Genomic DNA, 24478 nt, shown 5'->3' with positions numbered 1-24478 from the left:
TCTCCAAAAAATGTTTTAGAACTTGAGTATCCATGTTTTATTTAAAACTTAACCATTTATTTCATGAAGATTGACCCTTACCATTGTTTGTCAATGCAAGAATGAAAATTTAAAGTCATTCAAAAGCAGCTGGATTGTATCATGGCTTTAAGTCACTGTCAACCACTATCTATAAACCAGTCCTTGCAGTTTTGTATCACATACAAGCTGTTTGAGGTGTGCTCTCTTCCACTGTCTAAATCATTAATGAAGATGTTAAGCAGTTCAGTAACCAGTAGCAATCCTTGCAGGTACTCAACTAATAACTGGCCTCCAGCTGGACTTTTATGCCACCGATGATAACCCTCTCTTGTTGTTAAAATCCATTCAGAGCTATTTTCCTGAATTATGTTTGCCACCAATACATCTTTCAGAACTTTTCAGACTTGAAGATGCACACTTTCTAGTTGTGAGATCATTAGTGGTGCAGGATTCTCTCTCCTACCTGTATGCTTATACAAAATGCCTGTCACTCACAGGAGAGACTTGAAGGTGTGTATACCGTTGTTCAGTGACTGGTTTGTAAGGATTACATGACCGGCATCTCTGTCAAATTAATACAACATGCATTAGGCTGATTCTGATAATTAAATCCCTTTAGCTTTCAGTGGCATAAAACAGTATACTGCACAACCGTTAGTGATTGTAGTGAGAGATGCTTAAAGCAGATTTAGGACTAGTTAGTAAAGAAACATAGCACACATGATATCCATGAATATCTGAACCTTGCCTGTAATTTGTAACAAAAGTTTGATCTACAGCTTGGAAATTAGTCTCCTCTTACCATAAACTTCTCTGGTAATATTTGTCTCTCTTAAATGCCACAGATTTGTTTATTCATGCCAGTTCTTAACCTGTCATGCTTTTGATCCAAACACTTTTTTTTTTTTTTTTTTTTTTAATTTATGCAACACAATTGTTGAAACAGCTTTACAATCTTCATTGCTCTCTTTCTGAAAATCTCATACTTTAGCACTTTTTTTGCCTGTAATGATGGCTGTGCTACTGTGTTTCTGATGACATGGTGGTACCAAGTTTCAGATGTTTCAGCAAAGTAACTCTGTTTCCTTTTTGAGCAGGAAAGGAGGGGTGGGTCCTAAATCTTAGAATTTTTTTTTTTTCTTTTAATATATAAAATTGTAATTATCCAAATCCATTTCCCAATCAGATTAGATGCAATGCTTTCATTAACTTTCACTTCCCTTGCTTATAGTCTCATCAGTAGTAGTATTTTTCCCTTTGATTTTTATCATTTTGTTAATTTATTAGATAATTTTCTCATTTACTTAAAAATCATGAGTGGAATTACATAAATCTTTCTCAACCATCTTTCCTTATTTCTTAATTTGAAGCTCTAACTACATCATGTTGGAGTGAATCACAGATTCAGATGGGATCTAAGCTTTGAGGTTCCCCTCGGCTTCCCCAAGCACATTGCTCCCCAGTCCAGGACCCCCTTCCCCCTCCACTCTCCCCCCAAACAGCCAGCTGACTCGAGCTAGCACAGGGTACCTTCAGGAGGGGTCAGGGAAGGTGGAGGAATTGGCTGGGAGCCTTCAGTGGTGCCAAGGGTGCCTACACCTTCCTCAAGACCACATCCCTGGGACAGCTGCAGTGCAGGACCCGCAGCACCCCTGCCAGCCAAGGCTTTGCACAAAGGCAGCATGCCCAGTGGAGGTCTGCAGTCCCACTGGAGGTTGCACTACCTCCTGCAGCTTCTGAACAGTGGTGAGGTTGGGGCCATCACAAATACCTCCTGGTGGCATCACAGGAGTCTCTGAGGCTGCACCCCAACTGCTGCCTAGCAAGGATGGTAAACACCCCAAAGGGTGAAAGCCCCTGCTTTACAGGGTGTTGGCCGTGTTTTGGTGACCTTTTGGGCAGGGATAAACCTCAGGCTCATCAGATCCTGTGATGAAAGAGTGGTGCTCCTGAGCACAAGGGCCCAGCAATGGGCAGCAGAGCAATGCAGACAGGGGGCTCTAGTGACCTCCTTAGTACCACTGGAGCACCCTGACTTGGCTCCTCTGAGGGCTGTCAGAGGAGAAGTACTTGCCCTTTGTCTATGGTGGGAAAGCCCCAGAGGTGGGAAGGGACCTCTGGAGGTCATCATTTCCAACCCCTTTGTTCAAACAGGGCCACCTAGAGTCAGTTGCCCAGGAACACGTCCAGTTAGCTATATAAGATCTATAAGGATGGAGATGCCACAAGCTGTGCCAGTGCTTTTTTACTCTCATGGTAAAAAAAATGTTTCTTGATGTCCAGCAAGAACCTCCCTTGTTTCAATCATGGGCTGCAGTTGGATATCTGCTCTGCTGTGGATCTCCATGAGATGCAGGGTAAATGAGTTATGGAAAGAATGTTGTTAGTATTTTTTAGGTTGGGTTAAGAAATCTAGACACTTTGCTTTCAATCAAGTTGTAGATTACTTTAGCAAAACTACTGGATTACTGATTTGTTTGAGAATTAGAGTCTCTGTGCTACATCATAAGCATCATCTTTAGCATTTAGAAAACATGTCATCTGGAAATTGTTACCTTTTAAGGCTGAATATGTGGGGAGTCTATCTCAGCGAAACTCTGGTAACCAGAAAATAACCTTAATTACCACTAAAAATATTTCACTACACTCTTTTGGAGTTATAAAGGTAAGTCCTAAAACTTAGGAGGCACTTTACCTGTGCATCTTTTCTTGAGGAAATTGTATGTATGTCAACTTCTTTTCTCAAGGCTGGCTGAACAAATCCAGTTTGGCCAACCTTTCCTCCCACATCAAATATTCTTGATCCCTGACTACCTTGGTGACCCTTAGCTAGGCTACTTGCATATTTTTTATTTTTTTTTCTTAACTGGGGACTCCAAAACTGAACAGAGCATTCCAGATGTGGTCTCAACTGTGGAACTGAGGCACTTGCTGGCTATACCCTTCAGTCAAGGCTGCTGTTGATCATCCTTGCTGTAAGGATATATCTGTCTTCTAACCCATATTCTTTACAGAGTGCCAGTTGTGTCTAAATACTTAGTCATTTTTAACATGTCAACACTTAATACATGTTACAGTGAAGTTGTTTAGGGACATCGGAAAGACCTCAGTTTTTATGTATTTTCAGTGAAGCAAGTTAAAGTCATACATAGTTACAACTACCAGCACAAATAATGCATATGAGAATCTTTTTTATATTATTTTCATTAGAACAGGCAGCACATAATGTGCTGAGATTTGTACCTTTTAAATTTCACAGAAGTAAATAGATTTCCACTGCCAATCCATTAAGCAGTTTAGTCCTTACAAGTTCTCTTTGCAATATGAAATAAAGCTTTCAAAGTATCTTGAGACAGAAATCTTCTACTATAATAAATGCACTCAAGCCAGGGACAAAAGTTGTACTATAGAAAATGCTGTCAACACAGGGACAATTTTAAATAGTCTTAAGAGAGAGGGATGCTGTCCATTGATACATAAAGTATATCAGATTATGGATTAAAAACATACAAGCCCTCCTGAAAAGTGAGAAGTGCTAAGCCACCAATTTGTGGTTGGTTTAGGACTTGAAGTTATTCAAAATACTAATTTTTAAAAATTATTCCATTTTAAGTTTCATACTTTCAAATTCCGGACCTTCATATGAATTACTTGATCAGCTCTGTACACTAGAAAATTTTAGTTTCCTTTAAATAGTTCAAAAAATGTTTTTCAGTTATGATAATTCGAAGGATATACCTACATGATACAGTGCAGACAAAGATGAGCAAGTTGTGACAGTGTTCAGAGCTGACTGAAGCCAAAGCTGAGTCAATTAGTCTGGTGCCAAGGAGGAGTTCACATCTCCTGCCCAAAGCATTCCAGATAATTCATGTCTGAATGTGATCAGTAATGGAGCTTTGCACTGAAGTGATTTGAATTCACAAAACTTTGGGTCATTCTGTACCTCATCCAAGATAGTTTCTACCTTGTTTCTGGTACTTTTTACTCTTTTTAGTCAGTGCTTCTGAGTAGAATGCACTTCTAGCCTTTGGAATATTTTTAAATTTTAAGTATTACATAACTTTAGCCACCTCTTCTGTTTTTTATATGCTGTTTCAACAGAAACATAAGCAACAGTAAGGGTAAGTTGGGATATAATGGTGTGTTAGAAGGAAGGTATAAGGGTAAGTAAGGTTTCTTTGGCTAGACAGCTGCCAGATGGAGAATGACAGAAGATGTAGATGAGTATGATGTTGTCTCTGGACACAACTATGTGTTCTTGTCCCCTTTCACATTCCCTGCCTGTTGACATCTTAAGTCTGTTTTAGTTGCATTGTAGTTTCAGAATTATCTTGTATTCCTAATACTTTCCTCTCCATTTTGCAGTGAGTTGACACCATACCAAGCAGACATCCAAGTGCAGCTGCGGTGTGAATTGCTGCAGCTATTGTTGCTGAGTGATTGGGGACTTCTGTAATGGGAATATTCTGAGAGATACCAGCCAAATCTCTGTATTTCAGGCAAGCATTTATTTATGCTTAACTGCTGGCTGAGTAGTCTGGTAAAAGCTAGGAATCAAGTATTAATCAAACACATTAGTTAAGCCATAGATCTACAGTTCCATAAATCTGTAATTTTTGTCTCTGGCCATAATCTTTGACAGTTCTTAGTCTCTGAGGTCAAGATGACCAGGCTTGTGAGCAACTTGACATGGAAAGTTGGAATGAAACTAAGCATTTTTGTTCTTTCCTGAGGCTCCACTGGGTGCCACTGACATTTGAACACTTCTCTGTGGGCCAAGACTAAGCTGGTCCAAAGGCAGCCATGTAGGTGTTGGTCTATTCTGGTCTCATCAGAGGGGTATTACCTATCTGCAGACTGCTTTTCAGTCTCTGTTTGCTTCCAATAGTTGCAGACCATGCTAAGCAAGCAAATATAATCAAATACTGAAGTCCAAATTTAATTCATTCTTTTTAGGTGTCTGGGTGTAAGGCAGAAAAGAGTTTTTCACCTTTCTGTTTTAAAGCAAGCAGTGCTACATCTGGGAGCAAGAATAAAAGAATATGTTTCACGAATAGGCCTTCACACTACAGGGAAGGAAAGCTCCAGTGAAAGATATATCTACTTCCTCAATCCTTAGCAGGGTACAGTAATGAGTAACTCATCTACTGACCCGCACAATATACATCCTTCTCTTGCAAAATAACATTGCAGATTGAGGAAGATAAGAATGTGAGAAACTGGTGGGATTTTAACCAGTCTATTCATTATTTAAGCAAGCTACAGATAGTTATCCCTGCAGTAAGCCTACAGATATCCCAGTTGTAAGCCTATTTGCATGTCTCCCAGTTCAAAGGGGAAGGGATTTGCTTTAGCTTGCTTGTTTGTTTTAAGCCAATATTTTTATTTACTGATGTCAGTGTTAATGCATTCTTGTTGGAATCTCCCTCCTTGATATTCCATGGATAAAAGACAACTGTAACTTGTATTCAGTAATTGAATGGATTTTGCATAATAATTCTATGTTAGATGTTTTCCAGACCCTAGCCCTGATATATTTAGAACATTCTTCTCCAAATAGCTTCCAGTGTGTCAACAGTGTTTTTAACTAAGATTCTTAAATCTCAGAGCAGTATTCCACATCTTGGTAAGTCAGGAATAGAGTATCATGTAGTAGAAATAGGAGCAGTGGAGAATAAGTGTCCAAAAGCTGGGATAATACTGTCAGAAGATGTGATACTTTTTCTTCAAACACTCCTATTTGACATTGACATACTAGTAAAATTTCTAGCATAGACTTAGATTGGTTGGTTGCTACTACCTACTGAAACACTAATTTTTTAGAGAATGTAAAATTTTCATTGTAGTGTAATGGAATTCTTCCATCGAAGATGACAAAAATGGAATATAGAACTTCACTTACTTTGAAGATATTGCATACATAGGTTGCCATCACATAGTTATCCAGTTACTGTAGTACATACACTAGATACTGCCATTAAATGTTATATAGGTTAGGATTATAATATATCAATGCTATATGCATGAAAATCATGGGAACTATGTGAGTATGTAATACTAATTCCAATGTTTTGAACTGCTTCAACTTCTCCAAAAATTAAGAAGTGTTGAGATTTATACATACCTAATTAAAACAACCTAAAGCTTTATTCATTTGGAATCTGATCATTTTATGATGGACAAACATTGAAGTAATCTTTATGTAGTTCAGAAAAAAGGGGAAGGTGTCTTTCTTCCTTTTTCCCTCAGATGCAGAATTTCATCTTAGAACTGTCCTCTAATTTGGTGTAGCATAGCAGGAACATGATGTTTTTTACTTTTAGCTGTTTAGCTTTTCATTCTGTAGATGTTCCTAAATTTAAAGGAAATATTTTAGTATTGGACCACTGTTAGTCTTTCAAGCTCTAAATAGCTGTGTTTAGAGGCCTTTAAGGGCTTTCATCAGTTTTTATCCTTCTAAGCTCTCTTTACTATCCAGTGATTATAAATTCTAGTTTAGCAAATGATATTGATGGGAGCCTGAATTTGGTGTGGGGAGGTTGTTAGTGGGTGGAATCTATGTTTCTCTCTCTACTTGTACCATTCTGATTTCTTTATTTTGACTTCCCGCATCCCTACTCATAGGATTGTCATATGAACCTTGGTTTGTCATCTGTACCATCATCTGGTTCTTTTTACTGCTGCTGAGGTGACGGGTAAAGGAAGAAAGTTAACAAGAAGAGTTATTGGGATAATAATTCAGGAATGAAGTGTTTTGTTATCTTTGCACCTGGTGAAGAAGTGGCTAAGTGAAACATTGGAAAGATGTCATAGCGTATTACTAATTTCATAACTTTTAAGCATGAAGTGTTAGGTGGCCTTTAGGGGTAACCACAATATTAAGTAATCAATAATAATAATGGCAGTTTATTTAATAACTGTCATAATATATCAGCAGGTTATTTTGGGCTAAAGCTGAGCTGACTCTTCAGTGCTGCCCAGTGACAGGACAAGAGGCAACAAGCTGAAACTGAAACACAGGAGGTTCTCTCTGAACATGAGCAAAACCACTTTTACCATGAGGGTAACTGTGGACGAACACAGGTTGTCCAGAATGGTTGTGGAGCCCCAGTTCTTGGCTATATTCAGAAGCCATCTAAACATGGTCCTGGGTGGAAGGCGGGAGGTAGCTCAGCTTGAGCAAGTCCCTTCCAACTTCTGGGGCCATACTCTGATTCAGTGGAAGTAATACAGGAAACCACAAACAGAAAGTACACAGAAGTAACACACATAGAACAGAAACCATTTGACATAAATATTGCTCATTCTGTTAATAAAGTAGATGTCTCCAGCTATAATGTTTTGGCTTTTTCATTTTATGTTTTGATCTATTGGGAGATGAAAACAAACACCATCTTCATTTTCACACCACTTTTTCTCCCTTTGTTTCATTAGTATCAGGTTCACATTCTTTTGATGAAAGGACTGCAGCACAATATCGTATTAGGGGGAAAAAAACCCAAACAACAAACCAGAACTCACTTCTGAAGCAAAATCTAAATCTGCTTTCACAATTGTATAATTGATGCAGATTGACAGAAACTGTTTTGTACAGGTGCTGCTTCTGCTGTCATATTTTTCCTCAGAAAGCACTGACTGCTGGGCAAAGTGCCTTCAGTAGCGATCGTCAGTACTTGAAGTATTACATTATGTCCTGTTCCCACCCTGCCCTGGACCAACAGGCAAAACAAGGATGAAATTTCATAAAACTACATTTTGTTGTCAAGTATTTTGAAAGGTATGAAGAAGTAGCATTATACATGCTAGGCTTTATAATTAATTCTGCTAACATCAGTGGTGTAGCAGAGTAAGATCTTGGCTCAAGCTAGAAATTCCATTTGATACGGTAACTGTCATTCTGCATAGATTTTTGGGGGGGGACATTGTGAACATGCTTATATGAGACTATGAAAGTTATGTTAATATACTAACAAGACAGGTGCCTCAGTATGGGAAAAGTACCCGAATACTGTTTTAAATAGATAACACTTGACTAACTGTGACTTAAAAGCCATATTATACTCAAATTAGCAGTGTAAACATGAACTAAGAAAGCACACTAAACTTACAGAAATGTTCTGTAATTTACTTAATTCTTTTGTCAAAACTTGTTTCTGATTAAACACAACAAAATACTTATCCCAGTAAGGAAGTTCCCATGAACTTCATCCTAGTAAAGACTGTTTCCTAGAGACATATCAATTTCTGGAAGAAACAGATTGTAAAGTCAGATAGCTTGTACTCCTCCATTGCTGCACTCTAGTCATGTGAACCATCCCACCACATTTCTGTGATCCCAACAAGATTATAGTCCAGCAAATGCACACAGGTCTCTAATGCCTCATGTTTGTTCACCATGCTGTGTGTAAGTTCTTTGTATACCCTTTGGTGTATAAGCACTTCTGAGAGGCACTTCTGCATACTGATTTCCCAGAGAGAGTCTGGATGGTTTCCTCATAAAGATGCATTGTAGTCTCTTCCTTGCTCACATGCAAGTGCTTGAGGTGACCCTGCTTAAGCCTGTTTTGTTGATTATGTGTTGCCTTTCCTTCACATCACCCCAGGCACTTTGCTTGTCAATCCTGTCCACCACTCCTTCACAGGGCTGCTGATAACAATTTCCCTCCCCACATCATTCCTCATTTAAGTCTCTTCTTACTGAGTCAGCCATGCTGCTAACAAATGTGCCTCTGCCCCACTCTAATGAGGTGGATCCCATATCTCCTAAGCAGGCATATTCAAAGAGGGTCCTACAGTCATAGAAACCAAAGCCCTGCTCCCAGCACCAGTTCCACAACTAATTGTTGACAAGGAGTATCCGTGCCCACCTCCTCACGCCCTTTCACCCGGGATGGAGGAGAACATCACCTGGGCTTTTCCACTCACAGAATCTCCAGTGGACAAACTAACGCCTTGGAATAGTATTAATATAATTGTTTAATGATTTGCTAGCTTTGTTTCTTGTAGCAGTTGTACTTGCTAGTCATGTCACAACAAAAACTCTTCAGAAGTTTTGTTTTATCCTGCTGTTTGTGAATGTAGTCTTGTTGCTGGTATGTATTGCTGTGTAGGGTTGATGTATAATACTGATACATTGTCCACCAAGAGTAGATAGAATTCTTAAGTTTTTGCAGGTAAAATTAGTAGGTAGATCAAAGTGAGAGAGTCATGAAGTAATCCTTCAGTGTAAGCATCCATGATACAGAGTTTCATTATGACAATCATTGACTAGTACTGTTCTTGGGTTCTTGATCTGATTGTCAAGACATTACATTTTGATCTTATGGATTTCCTCTGAAGGAGTTACCAAGAGTTATCACTTGCATTGGTCCTTTCCAGCATGTATCTCTCTGTACTTCCCCCTTCTGTTATTCTGCTGTTGTAGGGTTTTGCTACTGGAAATTATATGTGAATCCAGAGAATCATCTTATATGCTTCATTCTGTGCTGTTCAGTTAACTATTATTCTTCCCATAAATCAATGGAAAGCTGAAAAAAGAGTAATGAGATTCATGTTTCTAATTGAAATATTTAGCAACTAGTCCTTAACAGAGTCGAGCTGCCTACTTTGGTATCTCTAAGAACTTTGGGTCAGGACAAACAATCAAATAGTGTTTAGTAAGAAACTGGTATTCTAACATGAAAATACATTAGTATCTAAAACTTATTTATGGTATTCTTTTCTTTCCTGTGAATCACATGTATAAACTGCTTTCAGCTTTACTACTAACACATCTAAGTGTTTCCTTTGAATTCATAACATCACTTTTTTGAAGGCAATTATTAATAAAATTTTTGTTTACAGAAAAACTGAAAAGGAATGCTTCTCAAACTCTAATGTATTATTGTTTCCATTTATACTGTTGTTCAGGAACCAGGCATTCTGTATTACATGTTGAATCTTGATGTTCTGAGAAGTTTCCCTTTATTGTGAAACACATTATGTTGCCAGAAATTCTTAATGAGTATATTGGTGATCCATCATTATAAATAGATATGATCTTAAGATTAGCCTTTTATTTTGACCATTAAAAGCCTGCCATTGCTGAATGTAATTACCTTCTGTGATGTTTTATTTAGACTTCTAGTGGAGAAAAAAAAATTTCCTGCTGCACTTAAAGTAAATTGCAGGCCTTAATTTTCTGCATTGAATTAAAGCCTGATACATTATTTGATCTAGACAATAAGCATATGTGGCTGAACAAAACTTTGCAAACTCTGAAAAAAGTAAATTAGTTCAGAGTGAAGTAGTCCAGGAACAAAATAAACAGTAGTCATTAATCTGGCATATTTTAATTTATCACTTATCTTTTAACATATTACTTATGTTATCTTTTAACATATTACTTATCTTTTGATAAGTAATTGATCAAGTTAGACTCTTAAACAATTCAGTCTTGATATTTCAAGCCTAGAAAACTGAAAGATTCCAACTGAGAATTTGAATATATTAAAAAATCTTTAAGGAACTTAACAGACAACATGAAAATGCACAGAATATACAGGAAAGGGGGTAATTTTCAGCATAGTAGCTTTGTCTAATACCTGCCCATTAGACTGAAGAAATACTAATCTGGTCACATTCAGCAGCTGGGCTTGCGCAAGATCTTTTTCCCCACTTGGAGGGGTTAATTGACTATCTTTCAGAATGTGGCTCGTTCAGCTTACCTTCACATGATGCAACAAGCACTGTCTATACAGAGCAAAACCATTAACAGATGGGTGTGTCCAACTGCCTAATTAGTCAGAATAAAAAGGATCTATGTCAAATCTGTTGCTGCACCTGATACACCTGACAGACCCCCTAGGCAAAGATGACATCTTTTCTGCTGTAATAATGCAGTTCGTTTACGTATATGCAGTATCAGTGCAAAATTAAGAAACTTCATTTAGGTTATAAAAATGTATTCATGTTTATGCTCAGTATTGATGTAATATAAAAGAATTACACTAACTGCCTCACTAATGTGGTGCTAGAAAAACTTCAGCTAATAGGAAGATGATCATGGTTGACTGTCAAACATATTGTGTGGCATCTACAAGAAAAAAATCTATGCTGTAGTGTGATCTATAGTAAAGAATTGCATTTAGGATTGAGATTTAGAGCAGTATAATCGAAGCAACCTAAACCCTTTTGAATAAGTTGATATTAAATTATTAAGTTTCTTTCTGCTTAGGCAAAACTGATGGCAAAGTTTGTATTCCACAACCATGCTTTATCCATCCTAGTTTACATACTGATAAATCAGTCTATAGAGCAACTGGTTAACCAGTATATCAGATTATTTAAATAAGTGTATTACAGCTCTGAGGGAGAAGATCAGATTCTGTGCTTAAATATAGGGCTGTCACCGGGTGGACAGTGTGGAGATAAAGTTTTGTTGTGGTTTAAAGCCCAGAGGTCAACTGAGCACCATGTAGCTCCTTGCTTACCCCTTCCCCCTCAGGAATGGGAAGGAGGAAAGTAAAGCAAAAGGCTCTGGAATCTACATAAGGACAGGGTGGGATGACTCATCCATTATTGTCCCTGGCAAAAGACAGACTCAATTGGGGAAGAGAAAAACCCCATCAATTCAATTCAAACACCATCACCACCACCACTTAACAATTAGCGTAGGACAGCAAGAAGCATTACCACATCTTAAAAACACCTTCCCCCGCCCCTCCTGATTTCTCTACCTCCTCCCTGCCAGTGGTGCAGGGGGGCAGGGTTGTGGTTGGTCCTGCGGCTCCTTCCTACTCAGGGGAAGACACCTTGCACTCTGGCCTTGCTCCAGTGTGGGGTCCCTCTCATGGGAGACAGTCCTCCATGAACTTTCTACAACATGAGTCCCTCCCACAGGCTGCAGCTCTTCTCGAGCTGTTCCAGCATAGGTCCCTCCTGTGCAGTGTAGTCCTCCCACTGCTGAACTACAACAGTGGGGACTCCTCCCTGGGCTATAGGGGGGCATCTGCTCCACCATGGACCTTCACGGGCTGCAGAGAGACAGCCTGCCCTCTCACCATGGGCTGCAGTGGAGTCTGCTTGGGTATACCTCCCCTGCTCCATCCTTCTCCTTTATTCCATTGACTTTGGTTTTTGCATCGGTATCTTCCTCACAAGTCCCACTCCTCCTCCCAGGATCCCTTTCGTAAATACATTCTCACAGAGGTGCAGCCACCGCTGCTTATTGGCTTGGCCTTGGTGCAGAGGTGGGTCTGACTTGGAGCTGGGGGACCTTCAAGAAGCTTCTCACAGGGGGCCACTGCTGTAGCCCCCTTCTCTGATACCAAAAACCCCACCATACACACAAACCCAACACAAACGGACTCAGTCACCAAAACACTTCAAGCAAAAATATAAATGCAGTTTACAAATTACACAGCTTCCCTGTCCTATGGGTGTCACAACATGGTCTGAAATTCAGTAGGCTGGTGTATCAGTGCCAGCTGTATGGTGGGTAGTCCTAGGCTGGGCCATGAGGTCCTCTGACATCTCTCCAGTTCTGTCTGGGGGTTCTCTCCCACCTAACTGTGGATTCTCTCTTATGTGTCCTGATATGACTCTGGACTTTATCAGTTTCAGGACTGGGCAGAGAATACCCAATTCCTGACTCATTGTTCATCATCCCTCAGCACCTCACAGCAGACTTGGCTGTCACTGGCACTTGCAGTCTGCTGGAGTCTCAGCTTCTCTGTGGTAACTGACAACTGGTTTACAATCAAAGTATTCTCTGTTCTTATAATGAAGCTGCTCCCTTTTCCTAAGAGGTTAACTCTAATGTCAGCCAGGCACAATCCATGACAGCTGATTCCAGGAAATGAACACATTATGTTCCTCACTTAGATGACAGTACCTGGCTCTGGTTTCTTGAGCATCTTGAATTGCAGCTGTAATGATCAAGTACTGCCTGAGATGTCACATAGCAATTAACAGATACAGGGCGGTATGGAACAGTCTCTCACCAGTCAAAACTGATTTGACTGTAGTAGCATTCCTCCTCCTTTGCAGTGATTGACATGTTTGTACACTGTAACCATGAAAACAACATATAGTCAAGTAAAGCTAAGGGCTGGTATAAAATAATGTCTTTTATTTCTTTTTAACTATTCATTTTTGCTTCCCATTGGAGCTGCCGGATTTTAAATGATCATTAGTTGGAATTGGTGGCTTAATCTGACCCATTTAATTGTGCTCTGAAACTGAAGTCCTATAGAGAGAGGTGGTTTAGGAAGTTACTCAGTGCTTAGCTTTTGATTTCCACTAATCTGACAATTTGCCAATGTTTTTATCTGGGTTACATATAAGAGCGAGTACAGGCTTGCTCAGATAAAGTGGCTCTTCTTTAACTTCAATTTTGAAGTTTACCAAGTAAACAGGTAATGGGCTGAGAAAAAAAGTACACATAATTAATTCATTGATATATCCCTAAGTGTGTAGATAGAGGCATCAGATTATTTTGATGCTTCTGAAAAATTTGAAATTCTTAATTGGCAGAACTGTTGTTCTAGCCAAATAGCACTGTGTTGATACTACACTTTTTTTTTTCTCTTTATTTTTCAATATTTATGCATAAAACATTGCCCAATGACTGTGCAAAATAGCAATTACAAAAATACATTGTTTTCTAAATAATTTCAATGTAAATAAATTACCCATGTTAAATAATAGTTGGCTTTACTTTCTGAACAGAAAGAATATTTATTTATTAAAAACTCTGACTTCATTAAGTGAAATATCATTTACAAGTAAGTTAAAGGTAGTTTAAAGTTTATGGTTCCCCTTAAAAGTCAGTTTCATTGCATTTCTTCCTTTAAAAATGTTGATCTTATTACAGTTCCTTTTTGTTAGCAGTGATTCTGTGCTGGACAAAGACTGAGTAAAACACGAATTACTCTATTTTAGAAAAAGGTTATAGTGTATCATAGAATCATAGAACGGTTTGGGTTGGAAGGGACCTTAAAGATCATCTAGTTCCAACCCCCCTGCCATGGACACCTTCCACTAGACCAGGTTGCTCAAAGCCCCGTCCAGCCTGGCCTTGAACCCTTCCAGGGAGGGGGCAGCCACATCTTCTCTGGGCAACCTGTGCCTGTGCCTCACCACCCTCACAGGAAAGAATTTCTTCCTTAGATCTAATCTGAATCTACCCCCTTTCAGTTTAAAGCCATTACCCCTCAACCTGTCAGTACAGTTCCTGATAAAGAGTCCCTCCCCACCTTTCCTGTAGCCCCCTTTAAGCACTGGAAGGCTGCTGTAAGTTCTCCCCGGAGCCTTCTCTTATCCAGGCTGAACAACCCCAACTCTCAGCCTGTCCTCATAGGTGAGGTGCTTCAGCCCCCTGATCATCTTCATGGCCTCCTCTGGACCTGCTCAAGTTTAAGTATAAAACTAACGTACTCTACTCATTACTATTCTGTTATGAATGTTGCCATTGTCTGTGTAATTTGGTGTATTCTAGAAGCCCCCGAAAGTACTTGGTATCCCATTCTTCTGTGCTGTGACTCAAGTAATTATTATACTTCAAGAGGTATAATAATTACTGCAGTGGTTGTTCTTTTCATATATATGTTTATACATATGTATGTATAGCATATGGATAGAAAGCATAAGTTGTCTTTTTGCTGTTGCAGAAAATAGTTTTTTAAATCTCTGACACAATTTATTTAAACTCCATAGATTTACATTGTGGATGAGTTTGTTCTAGTGCATGTAACGATGCCTTATAATGTACAGTGACTTTTTAGTTTATCTGCAGAAACATTAAGATGATTGCAAGTTGGAAAGTAAAGAAAAATTTCTTTCTGGATGTTATTACTAGAAGTTAAATGTTCTCTTTAATATTGACATTAAGAGAAAAACTACTGTTTTTCTGTTAGGGTGGACTGATATTGGAACTGTGGCACTGAATTTAGCATTAAATAACTTTATTCTGTAATTTATACATCATTTTCTGTAGGCAAAAAAGGGTATGAAATTTACTATTTTACAGTAAACAGAAAATCGTAGAATGGTTTGGGTTGGAAGGGATCTTAAAAGTTCATCTAGTCCAAGTCCGCTGTAGTGAGCAGGGACATCTTCAACTCGATCAGGTTGCTGACAGCCCCGTACAGCCTGGCCTTGAATGTTTCCAGGGAAGGGGCATCTACCGCCTCTCTGGGCAGCCTGTTCCAGTGTTTTACCACCCTCATCATAAAAAATGTCTTCCTTATATCTAGTCTGAATTTACCCTCTGTTACTTTAAAACGGTGACCCCTTGTCCAATCGCAACAGGACCCACTAAAAAATTCTGTCGCCATCTTTTCTATAAGCCCCCTTTAAATATTGAAAGGCTGCAATAAGGTCTCTGCAGAGCTTTCTCTTCTTCAGGCTTGAACCATCCCATCTCTCTCAGCCTTTCCTCCTAGGGGAAGTGTTCCATTCCTCTGATCATTTTTGTGGCCCTCCTCTGGACCTGCTCCAGCAGGTCAATGCTTTTCTTGTACTGCGGGCCCCAGAACTGAACACAGAACTCCAGGTGGGGTCTCACCAAAGTGTGGAATAGAGGAGGAGAATCACCTCCCTCAACCTGCTGGCCATGCTTTTTTTCTGTGCAGATCATGCTTGTCATCTGTTGTTAAGCAGTTTGCCAGTTGTGTTCATTGGAGTACGTGCACTTCCTTTGACCTTCCTTTTCTGACTGACATTCCTGTAGAACCCCTTATTATTCTTTGTGTCCCTTGCAAAGTTCAGCTCTAGCTGTACCTCGGCCTTCCTGACGCCATCCCTAGACAACTGGGCAGCATCCCTATACTATTCCCAGGATACCTGTCCCTGCTTCTACTGCCTGTGCATTTCCTTCTTGCCCTTTAGTTTGACCAGCAGGTCTTGACTTGGCCACACTGGTCTCTTGCCTTCCTTTCCTGATTCCTTACACCTGGGGATCGAGAGGTCTTCCCCTCTATGGAGAGCATCATTAAAGATCCACTAGCTCTGTTCTGCTCCCTTGTCCCTGAGGGCAGTTGCCCAGGGGGTCCTATTGACTAAGTTCTTGAACAGCTGCAAGTTTGCTTTCCTAAAATTCAGGGTCCTGACTTTTTTTTACTCTTCACCTGACCCATATCCCTCAGGACTGCAAACTCCACCAGTGTGTGATCACTGCAGCCCAGGCTGCCTCCAATCTTGATGTCACCGATTTGCTCACTTGTGTTGGTGATCAACAGGTTCCAGTAATGCATCCCCTCTGGTAGGGCTGTCTATTACCTGCCTTAAGAAGTTATCCTCAGTGCACTCCAGGATCTCCTGGATTGCCTACAGTCACTGTGCTACTTTTCCTGCAGATGTTGGGGTTGTTGAAGTCCCCCAGCAGCATGAGTGCCTGAGTGCAATTCCTCCCGTAACTGGAGTAAGAAGGCTTTTGTCAGTAGGCTTCCATTGATCAGTCATCCTGTAGTAAGCACCAAACACAAGGTTCCTTTGATTGTCTTGACCTCTAATTCTTACCCATAAGCTTTCGACCTGTTCAGAGACAGCTCTTAACAATGGCTCCATTTATTGATGTAGAGGGCTACCCCTCCAGCTCTCCTTCCTTGCTGGTCTCTTCTGAACAGCCAGTAGCCATTGCTAGCTGTTCTTCAGTCACAGGATTTATCCCGCTAACTTTCATAATGGCAAATAGGTTGTAGCTTTCTAGCAGCACAGTGACTTCCAACTCCTCCATATTTATTCTGTAGTTATCTGTGTCCGTTGTTAGGATTTTTTTACATTTTAATGGTCATATGTGAAGTTATATTCCTTTTTAATTTTTGTTTTGTATCCTGATTTTCGTTGGGCATACTGCAAAGGAGTAGAAGGCTCAGACAACATGATAAGTCTGAGAATCTATTGATTAATCTCAAACAGGTTTGATCAACGGTTTATTAGTCTTTTTGAATATTTCAGGAGTTATATCTGTCAGATAACATGGGCATTATTCCATGCAGTTTAAACCAATGATGGTTCCATTTGGCAAGGTCCTGCCCCTATCCCCACCCCCATCCCAAATTTTTTATACCTGTTTCCTGCTTTGTGCTGACTGTTTGAATGCAGAATGAATCATAGGTAGTTGGAGGGTAGGAAGGACTGCAGAAACCCAGATTTAAATCAGTTTAAACTGCTGTGGAACCCAGCCTTGACAGTAAGGTCTGTTGCTGCTGGTTCAGTTGTCAAGCAAAGAGAACATTGAATTTTCTGAGAGGCTCTGGGGCTTTTTGGTACAGTAATTAATTCCTCCTACTATATATTGGTATGCCCCTAAATAGACACATTTTTTATTAAGTTTTTGTCTCAAAAAATATTGTAGGTTTTTTTTTGGGGGGGGGGAGGTTGTTATTTGGAGGGGGCAGTATTAAAGCCTAGTTTCTTACCTGTTAGCCATCTGGCTCTATTCAGTTAAATTAAAAAGTCATCTCAATAGGGCACTCAAAGTGTTTGTAGATATTTTTTCATATATATGTCTTCTATTATGCATGATAATGTTACTAATTTTTAGTGACTGTCCTGGGTTGAGTGAGTGGTGGAGTTTTTTGGTGGCAGGGGAGGGGGCTATCGGGGCGGCCCCCTGTGAGAAGCTTCTCAAAGCTCCCCCAGCTCAACGTCAGCTCCACTTCTGTTTGGGAAATTGAGCCAATCGGCTGCGCCTCTGCGATAACGTATTTAAGAAGGGACGTGGTGAAGGGCAGTGGGACTTGTGAGGAGGAGTTGCTGCAGCTGCGTGAACACCAAGGTCAGTGGAGGAACGGAGGAAGAAAGGAGGGGGGAGGTGTGCCGGAGCAGAGACCCCCCTGTATCCTGTGGTGAGATGGCAGGGTGGCCCCCCCCGCCACCCATGAAGATCTATGGTGGAGCAGACATTGATTTATGGCCTGTGTTTTTTGCATGATTGATCAAGGTGCTGTGCCCGAAGAAGGCCGGAATCTTGTGGGAAAAGGTAGCCCTGCTGTTGTAGTTTGGCACTGGGAGGATTTCAGCATGCGGGGGTGTCCCACGCCGGAGCAGCTCGGGAAGGGCTGCAGCCCGTGGGAGGGAATCCAGTCGGAGAAAGTTAGTGACCCATGACGGAGCAGTGTGGGGAATGCTGCAGCCCATGGGAGGAATTCATGTTGGAAAAGTTTGTGGAGGACTGTCTCCTGTGAGAGGGGGACCATGATGGAGCAGGGGGAAGAACTTACAGAAACTCTCCTCACGGAAGATAAAGGAAGTGGCAGCACTGACTGCACCCCCCATTCCATACCCCCTGCGCTGCTCGGGGGAGGAGGTAGAGATATCGGGAGCAGAGCTGAGCCCGGGAAGAAGGGAGGGGTGGGGGGAAGGTGTTCTCAAGATGTGACAGTGCTGCTCACTGTCCTACTCTGTTATGTGTTGTTAGTGTCTGTAATAAATGTATGTTCTTTTTTTCTTCCCCTAATGAGTCTGCCTTTTGCTCATGATCATAAAGGGGAATTTTTCCCCATCCCAGTCCTATCTCGAACCCCAAGCCTGGCTCTCTGTCCCTTCTCATTGGCAGCGGAGGAGGGAGAGAGAGCTGCTGCGTTGTGATTGGCTGCCAACCAGGCCAAACCACGACAGTGACGTTCGTCCTTGGGTTGTCAAAGTATTTTGTAGCTAATATAGATTAATAGAGATTAAGGGCAATAAAATTTTTAAATCCTAGAACATTTGGTTTACAGACTAGTAACTTGTATTTGCTAATGTAATTCTTCACAGAAATATATAGTCTTCACTTTTGAAGGTATCAGGTGAAGGATCACCTGCCTCATCTGGTTATTATTTTCACCAGTTCATCATCCACTGCTTAAAATTAATTGAAAAAAAAAAAAAAAAAAAAGAGTCTAATTCCTGATTTTGAATTACTTTTTTGTCTGTCACCCAATTAACTGTATTGTCATTTCTGCTGTGCAAAAGTGAGGAATCCTGTAGTTCCCAGTCTGTGTTTCCTATGAAGGCATGTCATCCTCATTGTCCTTCTGATAAGTTTTCTTTCTGAGGTATTTTCCTTGATTCCTAAACAGCTTCTGTATTCTATCCAAGTTTTCATTGTTCCCTTTAAATATCAGGGACACAATCTTAGGCATTTTCCTACCACCTGTGTATTTCTATATGGTTTTAGTGTCAAAAAGTGTTTTCTGATTTTAACTACAGTGGTTGCTTTAATGCTTTCTGCTGGAGGAGGTTATTTGCATTGCTTTTTCACTGTGACTTACTAAATGCTTTTCAGTGTTTGCTTTCCAGATTACAGCCCTTCATTCTGTGGCCTGCTAGAAGTTTGGCTTTCAATTTGAGTGTGTAGAGTTTTTAGTGTAATTCAGGAATTCAGAGAAAAAACAGTTTTGAATGATGACCAGTTATTTACAAGCTGAGAGAAGTTTTGCTGCTGATTTTCTGACCTACTCCTAAAGTGACAAAACTCAGAGAAGTTATATATGTTTCTGCACATGTAAATAAAAGATATTTTGAATATAAGTAAGAAAAAAGTAACATAAAAACCCATTTGTTTATGCTAGTAGGGGGAAAAACCTTTGACTCATACCAAGACTGGTATTAGCTAAATTTAAGATCCACATAGAGATAAGTGATAAATTAGTGTGCTAACATAAGTGACAAAATAAAAAAAAAAAATGAATGCACTAACCTTTTAATTTTACATCTTAATTTTATTCAGAGATCACGATGCAGACATCAGAGACTGGATCGGATACAGGTTCGACTGTGACTTTACAGACATCTGTGGCTGGCCAGGCAGCAGTGCCCACACAAGTAGTACAGCAGGTACCAGTTCAGCAACAGGTAGGTGTCTGTTAGTTTTGGGAAGATTAAAAAAAAACCAAAACAAAACACAGGAAGGATAATTATTCACAGTGTAGTGAAGAACTTGATTTTGTACAAGGCTGCTAAATGAACTCTTTTGCTCTGCTTTTATCAATTTTATTTTGCTGGAATTAAAATAACCAGAGAAAGGCAAGCTGTTTTCAGGATCTGTTCCTTTAACTAGAGCATCTGACAAGCACCAACAGTACATATACTCAATTCTAACTGTAAGTTATTATGGAATTCATGTAGTAGCTCATAGACATTTAATTTATGTTAATGAATATTCATATTTTTTACTTTAAATAGAGAATAATTATTAAGTTTCTGATATTATTGTCTATATAATTTCTCCTTTCATTTGGATGTCCAAGTAAGTGCAATACAAATGTAAAAATGAAAAGCACTGTCTTTTACACCTCTAGGCTTGACTCCCTGCAGATCTTTGCATAATGTTATAAAAGTATTTGTGGTATGACAATAGATAATTCACGATGCACATTTGCCAGGGAAGTAAGAAGACTTTTGCAGCAGCCAACACAGTGCACATGCAGTGCATTGTCACTCACCTGTGCAGCAACCACAGGCTTTGGAAGGGAATGGTGGCAGAATAAAATGGGGAAATAAAAAAATAAATATATGGAGGTAGAGAACAAGGACCGAATATGAAAGCCATGACAGCTGTCCAAGACTTTCCTGGAATACACAGAAATTAGTTGTCCATGTGATGGGTACTCCAGGTGACATCTGACATTTGTTTTCATCAAAGACTGACTTCACAGTTTCAGAATCAATAATATGAGAACTGGACATAGTTTATTAAATAATGTAATTTGTTTCTATGGCAGTGAAGCACTTTTCCCTAAATTAAATTCTTCAGCATTTGTTGAGTTCTAAAATTCCAGGTGTTGCATTTTTATGTATGTGATCCACAGTCTCGTATGTTTCACTACCATTTTTGTCCTGAGGTACAAACTGAATTTGTAATGCCTCATAGTTCCCTTACTGTAGTTTCTGTATATCTTCATGTAACTTTCAGGATGCAAGCTTGTTTTTTAAAAAAATGATTCAGGAAAGCATTGAATTTAGACTTACAAAATTTTATTTAAATGCTTGTCTTTGTGTATTTACTCAGAATTCACCACTAGTGAATCAAGAATTGTTTGAAATATTTTCTCCTGAGTTCAAACTGCTAAATAGCTTGTTCACTCTTTACTTGAATGTTGATTAGAATAAGAGTCTTTTAATACTATATTAGGTTTTAATTGAAGCTTCCATGATGATTGAACTTAGCTACCCTTTGTAGCAGATTTTGTTTGGTTAACTCTTTTGTGAGGTTTTGAAGTGCAAGACTTTTTTTTTTTTTATTTATGAAATACAATCTGGATAATTTGTCTGATTTTAATGTTCTATCATGATGACAGATGTTTAATAGATGTAGTTTGTGTGATTTGTTCTTTTTTATTCCTGTATTTTAGCTTTTCAGGTATAAGTTGATTATTTGGTAGTAGTACAAAGTTGCATGGTTTAAGCAAATAGGATATACATATGATGGTCTAATATTCTGAATTTTATCTATGTGAAGTACTGAACAGTGTGAAGGATTGAAGATTATTGGCCACTTAGTGGAATATAGGATACTTTATAGTACTGTAGTCCTAATGATTTGATTGACTGAACTGTACGGGTAGGATCTTCTGCACATTTCCATTCTATTTTTGTAACAAGCAAATGAAGAATGAACAGGCCTTTGGTGCTTATAAACTTTGTTTGTGCAAAGTTTCTACCTTTCTGAAAACTTCTGTGGTAGAATTAGATCCTTATTTTCCCACATAAATAATGCATTAGTCTTTGTCACCAACTGTCTGTATCTTTTCTGAATTTATTCCTGTTGTCCTTCATTCATGTAATACTCACGTCAAAACATAGAAGCCTGGGAGTAGGTTGTTTTTTTCTTGTTTGATTATACCTTACTGAGAACAGGAAACAGAATTTTTTTTTGTTGCACTATCTGAGTATGTAAAGCTGTCCCTGATCAACCTTACAGACATGTCCTTTAGTACTGCTACTTCTGAGTATTCCCTTTCATTGAATACTCCATCATTCTTTTGGATTATTTTTCTCCGTGGGGATATTAGATTATATTTTTCCAGTTGATTCTTAACACTGACCACAGGAATCAGCATAATGTTTCAGAAGGGAAAGCTAAGGGATCAAACCAGCCAAGGATGAGGAGTTTCTTCAAAATTTTGCAGGGATGGAAGATGCAAGAAGGGTGTTGGGAAATCCAATGCAGACAATACTGCAGTGATTAAAACACAGTATGTGTGGGAGATTTGTGTAGAGGGAGATGATAGATTATGGAAATGTACTTGTGGTGAGGAGAAAAGGAAGAGTGAAGTGAATGTGGTATGCCTACAGGAAATACGTTGAAGAACGTAAATGGGATAAGTAATTTCAGTTATAGAGTTAAAAAAAAGAATATCAAACATTAAAACAATCACAGTGTTGAGGAAGTTGTAGGTGTGATCTGCTATGAGGAAGTATCTGTGTATAGGTGTCATGGTTTCATTACACAAGGCAATATTCACAAACTTCATTCACATAACACAAGAACAAAAAACCAAAAAACCTTCCCTACACCAAAATAAAATAACATCATCACAATACTGAGACACAATCCACCTCTTCTCCATCCACCACAATTACAACAGAAATGCCCATGATTGTTCTGCTAACAAGGTTCAGTCTGTGTTTTGCCAGTTACCTCTCCCAGTTGCTATCCTTGTCTTCATTCCTCTGCCCCACTTTGGGTGCCAAAAAGGGCTGTCCTGGTTTGAGCCTAAAGGGCTATTGAGCACCGCACAGCTGATCTCTCACTCATTCCACCTCAGGAATGGGAAGGAGGACGATTAAAACAAAAGGATCTGGAATGGAGATAAGGACTGGGTGAGATGAGTCACCCATTATGGTCACTGGCAAAGGACAGACTCAATTGGGGAAGAGAAAAACCTCATCGATTTTGTTCAAAAACCACCACCACTTAACAGAGTAGGACAGTGAGAAGTATAACTACATCTTAGAAACACCTCCTCCCACCCCTTCCTTCTTCCCAGACTCAGGTTTGCTCCCAATCTCTCTACCTCCTTCCCACAGCAGTGCACGGGGCAGGGAATCTGGGGTGCAGTCAGTGCTGCCACTTCTTTCTCCTCAGGGAGAGGACTCCTTGCACTGTTCCTCTGCTCCAACATGGGGTCCCTCTCACTGGAGATAGTTCTCCACAAACTTTCGTCAACATGGGTCCTTCCCATGGGCTGCAGCTTTTCATTAATTGCTCCAGTGTTGGGTCCCTCCCATGCAGTTTAGTCCTCCCAGTGCTGAACTACAACAGCAGGAGCTTCCAACAGAGTCCTTGACTTCTCTGGGCACAGCCACCTGCTCTGGCATGGGGTCCTCTGTGGACTGCAGGTGGGCATCTGCTCCACCGTGGACCTCCATGGGTGGCTGGTTGGCCCTGCCATCTCACCACAGGATACTGGGGTCTCTGCTCTGGCATACCTCCCCCCTTTTTTCCACTGACCTCAATGTTCTCATAGGTGTCCTTGTAACTCCTCCTCACAAGTCCCACTCCTTCTCCCAAGTTCTCCTAAAATATGTTATCACAGAGGCACAAACACCATCACTGATGGGCTCAGCCTTGGTCAGAGGTGGGTCCAACTTGGAGCCAGGGAAGTTTCAGGAAGCTTCTTACAGGAGCCACTGCTATAGCTCCCTCCCCTGCTACCAAAAACCCAGCCACACATACAAACCCAAGACAATAACTAGTGTTTGCCTGATGTTAATATCGGCTTTATGTACATTTGATAGGAATGGGCCAATTTGCCTAAAGAAAATAAGAAGTAAGAATCCTCATTTCATAAAGTCACTCTTTTAATGCCAGAACGAGGTCTTACTCATGCAAAGTTACCAATGTTGAAAGTTGAAGGGAAAGTTTTAGGTGCATAGTATATAAGATAGGCTTTCTTTTTGTTCTGTGATTTATGAGAGACATACTTAATAATGTCAGCTGTATCCAAAATATGTGCAAATATTCACATTTGGATTATATTTTATTGTGAATATAATTTACTAAAGCAATAGGGCGCCTTTTGAGTTTTGTTAAATTCAAAGATACTGTAACATAAGTGTCTGTGTATATGCAATGATTTGGCATAAGCTGAAATGTCTCTATTATGTCTACAGTAATTTATTAGTACTTTTTAGTGAATAATGCTATTTTAGATGAATTTGGTTTTAATTAATATTAAAGCAGTGCATAGTGCATTTTTCCTAGTGAGGTCTTTGTTTTCGATGTATTCCTGTATATACACCATACTTAAATGACATTTCCTGCATGTATTAATTTGGGGTTATTTTCATGGTGTCAGTGTTTGTTTATGTACATACCATGTATGATATTTTTTTCAAAATGAAACATTTTTGCCCTGAATCAGAGCAAGCCGAATAAGCAGACTAAGAGCCCTTTTCTTACAGCTATGTTTGTACTGAAGCATCCTGTCTTCTGCGCAAAGAGCAAAAGAGTAACTTTTGATATTTTCAGCTAGAACAAATC

The 24478-nt window shown here is 39.7% G+C and overlaps 1 protein-coding gene across 3 annotated transcripts in view; it reads left to right on the top strand.

Moving 5' to 3' along the window:
* Window positions 1-24478, top strand: part of RFX3 (regulatory factor X3) — a 124914-nt gene that overhangs the window by 39557 nt on the left and 60879 nt on the right. For all 3 annotated transcript variants that reach the window (XM_032989710.2, XM_032989694.2, XM_042804821.1), the window contains exon 2: window positions 19721-19845. In XM_032989710.2, the coding sequence (XP_032845601.1) occupies window positions 19729-19845 (117 nt within the window). In that variant the 5' untranslated portion in view covers window positions 19721-19728. The remainder of the gene's footprint in view (window positions 1-19720; window positions 19846-24478) is intronic.

The sequence above is a fragment of the Tyto alba genome, unplaced genomic scaffold, assembly GCF_018691265.1.
Source record: "Tyto alba isolate M040663 unplaced genomic scaffold, T.alba_DEE_v4.0 Super-Scaffold_42, whole genome shotgun sequence".
NCBI lineage: Eukaryota > Metazoa > Chordata > Aves > Strigiformes > Tytonidae > Tyto > Tyto alba.
This window is presented reverse-complemented; position numbering and strand designations above follow the sequence as displayed.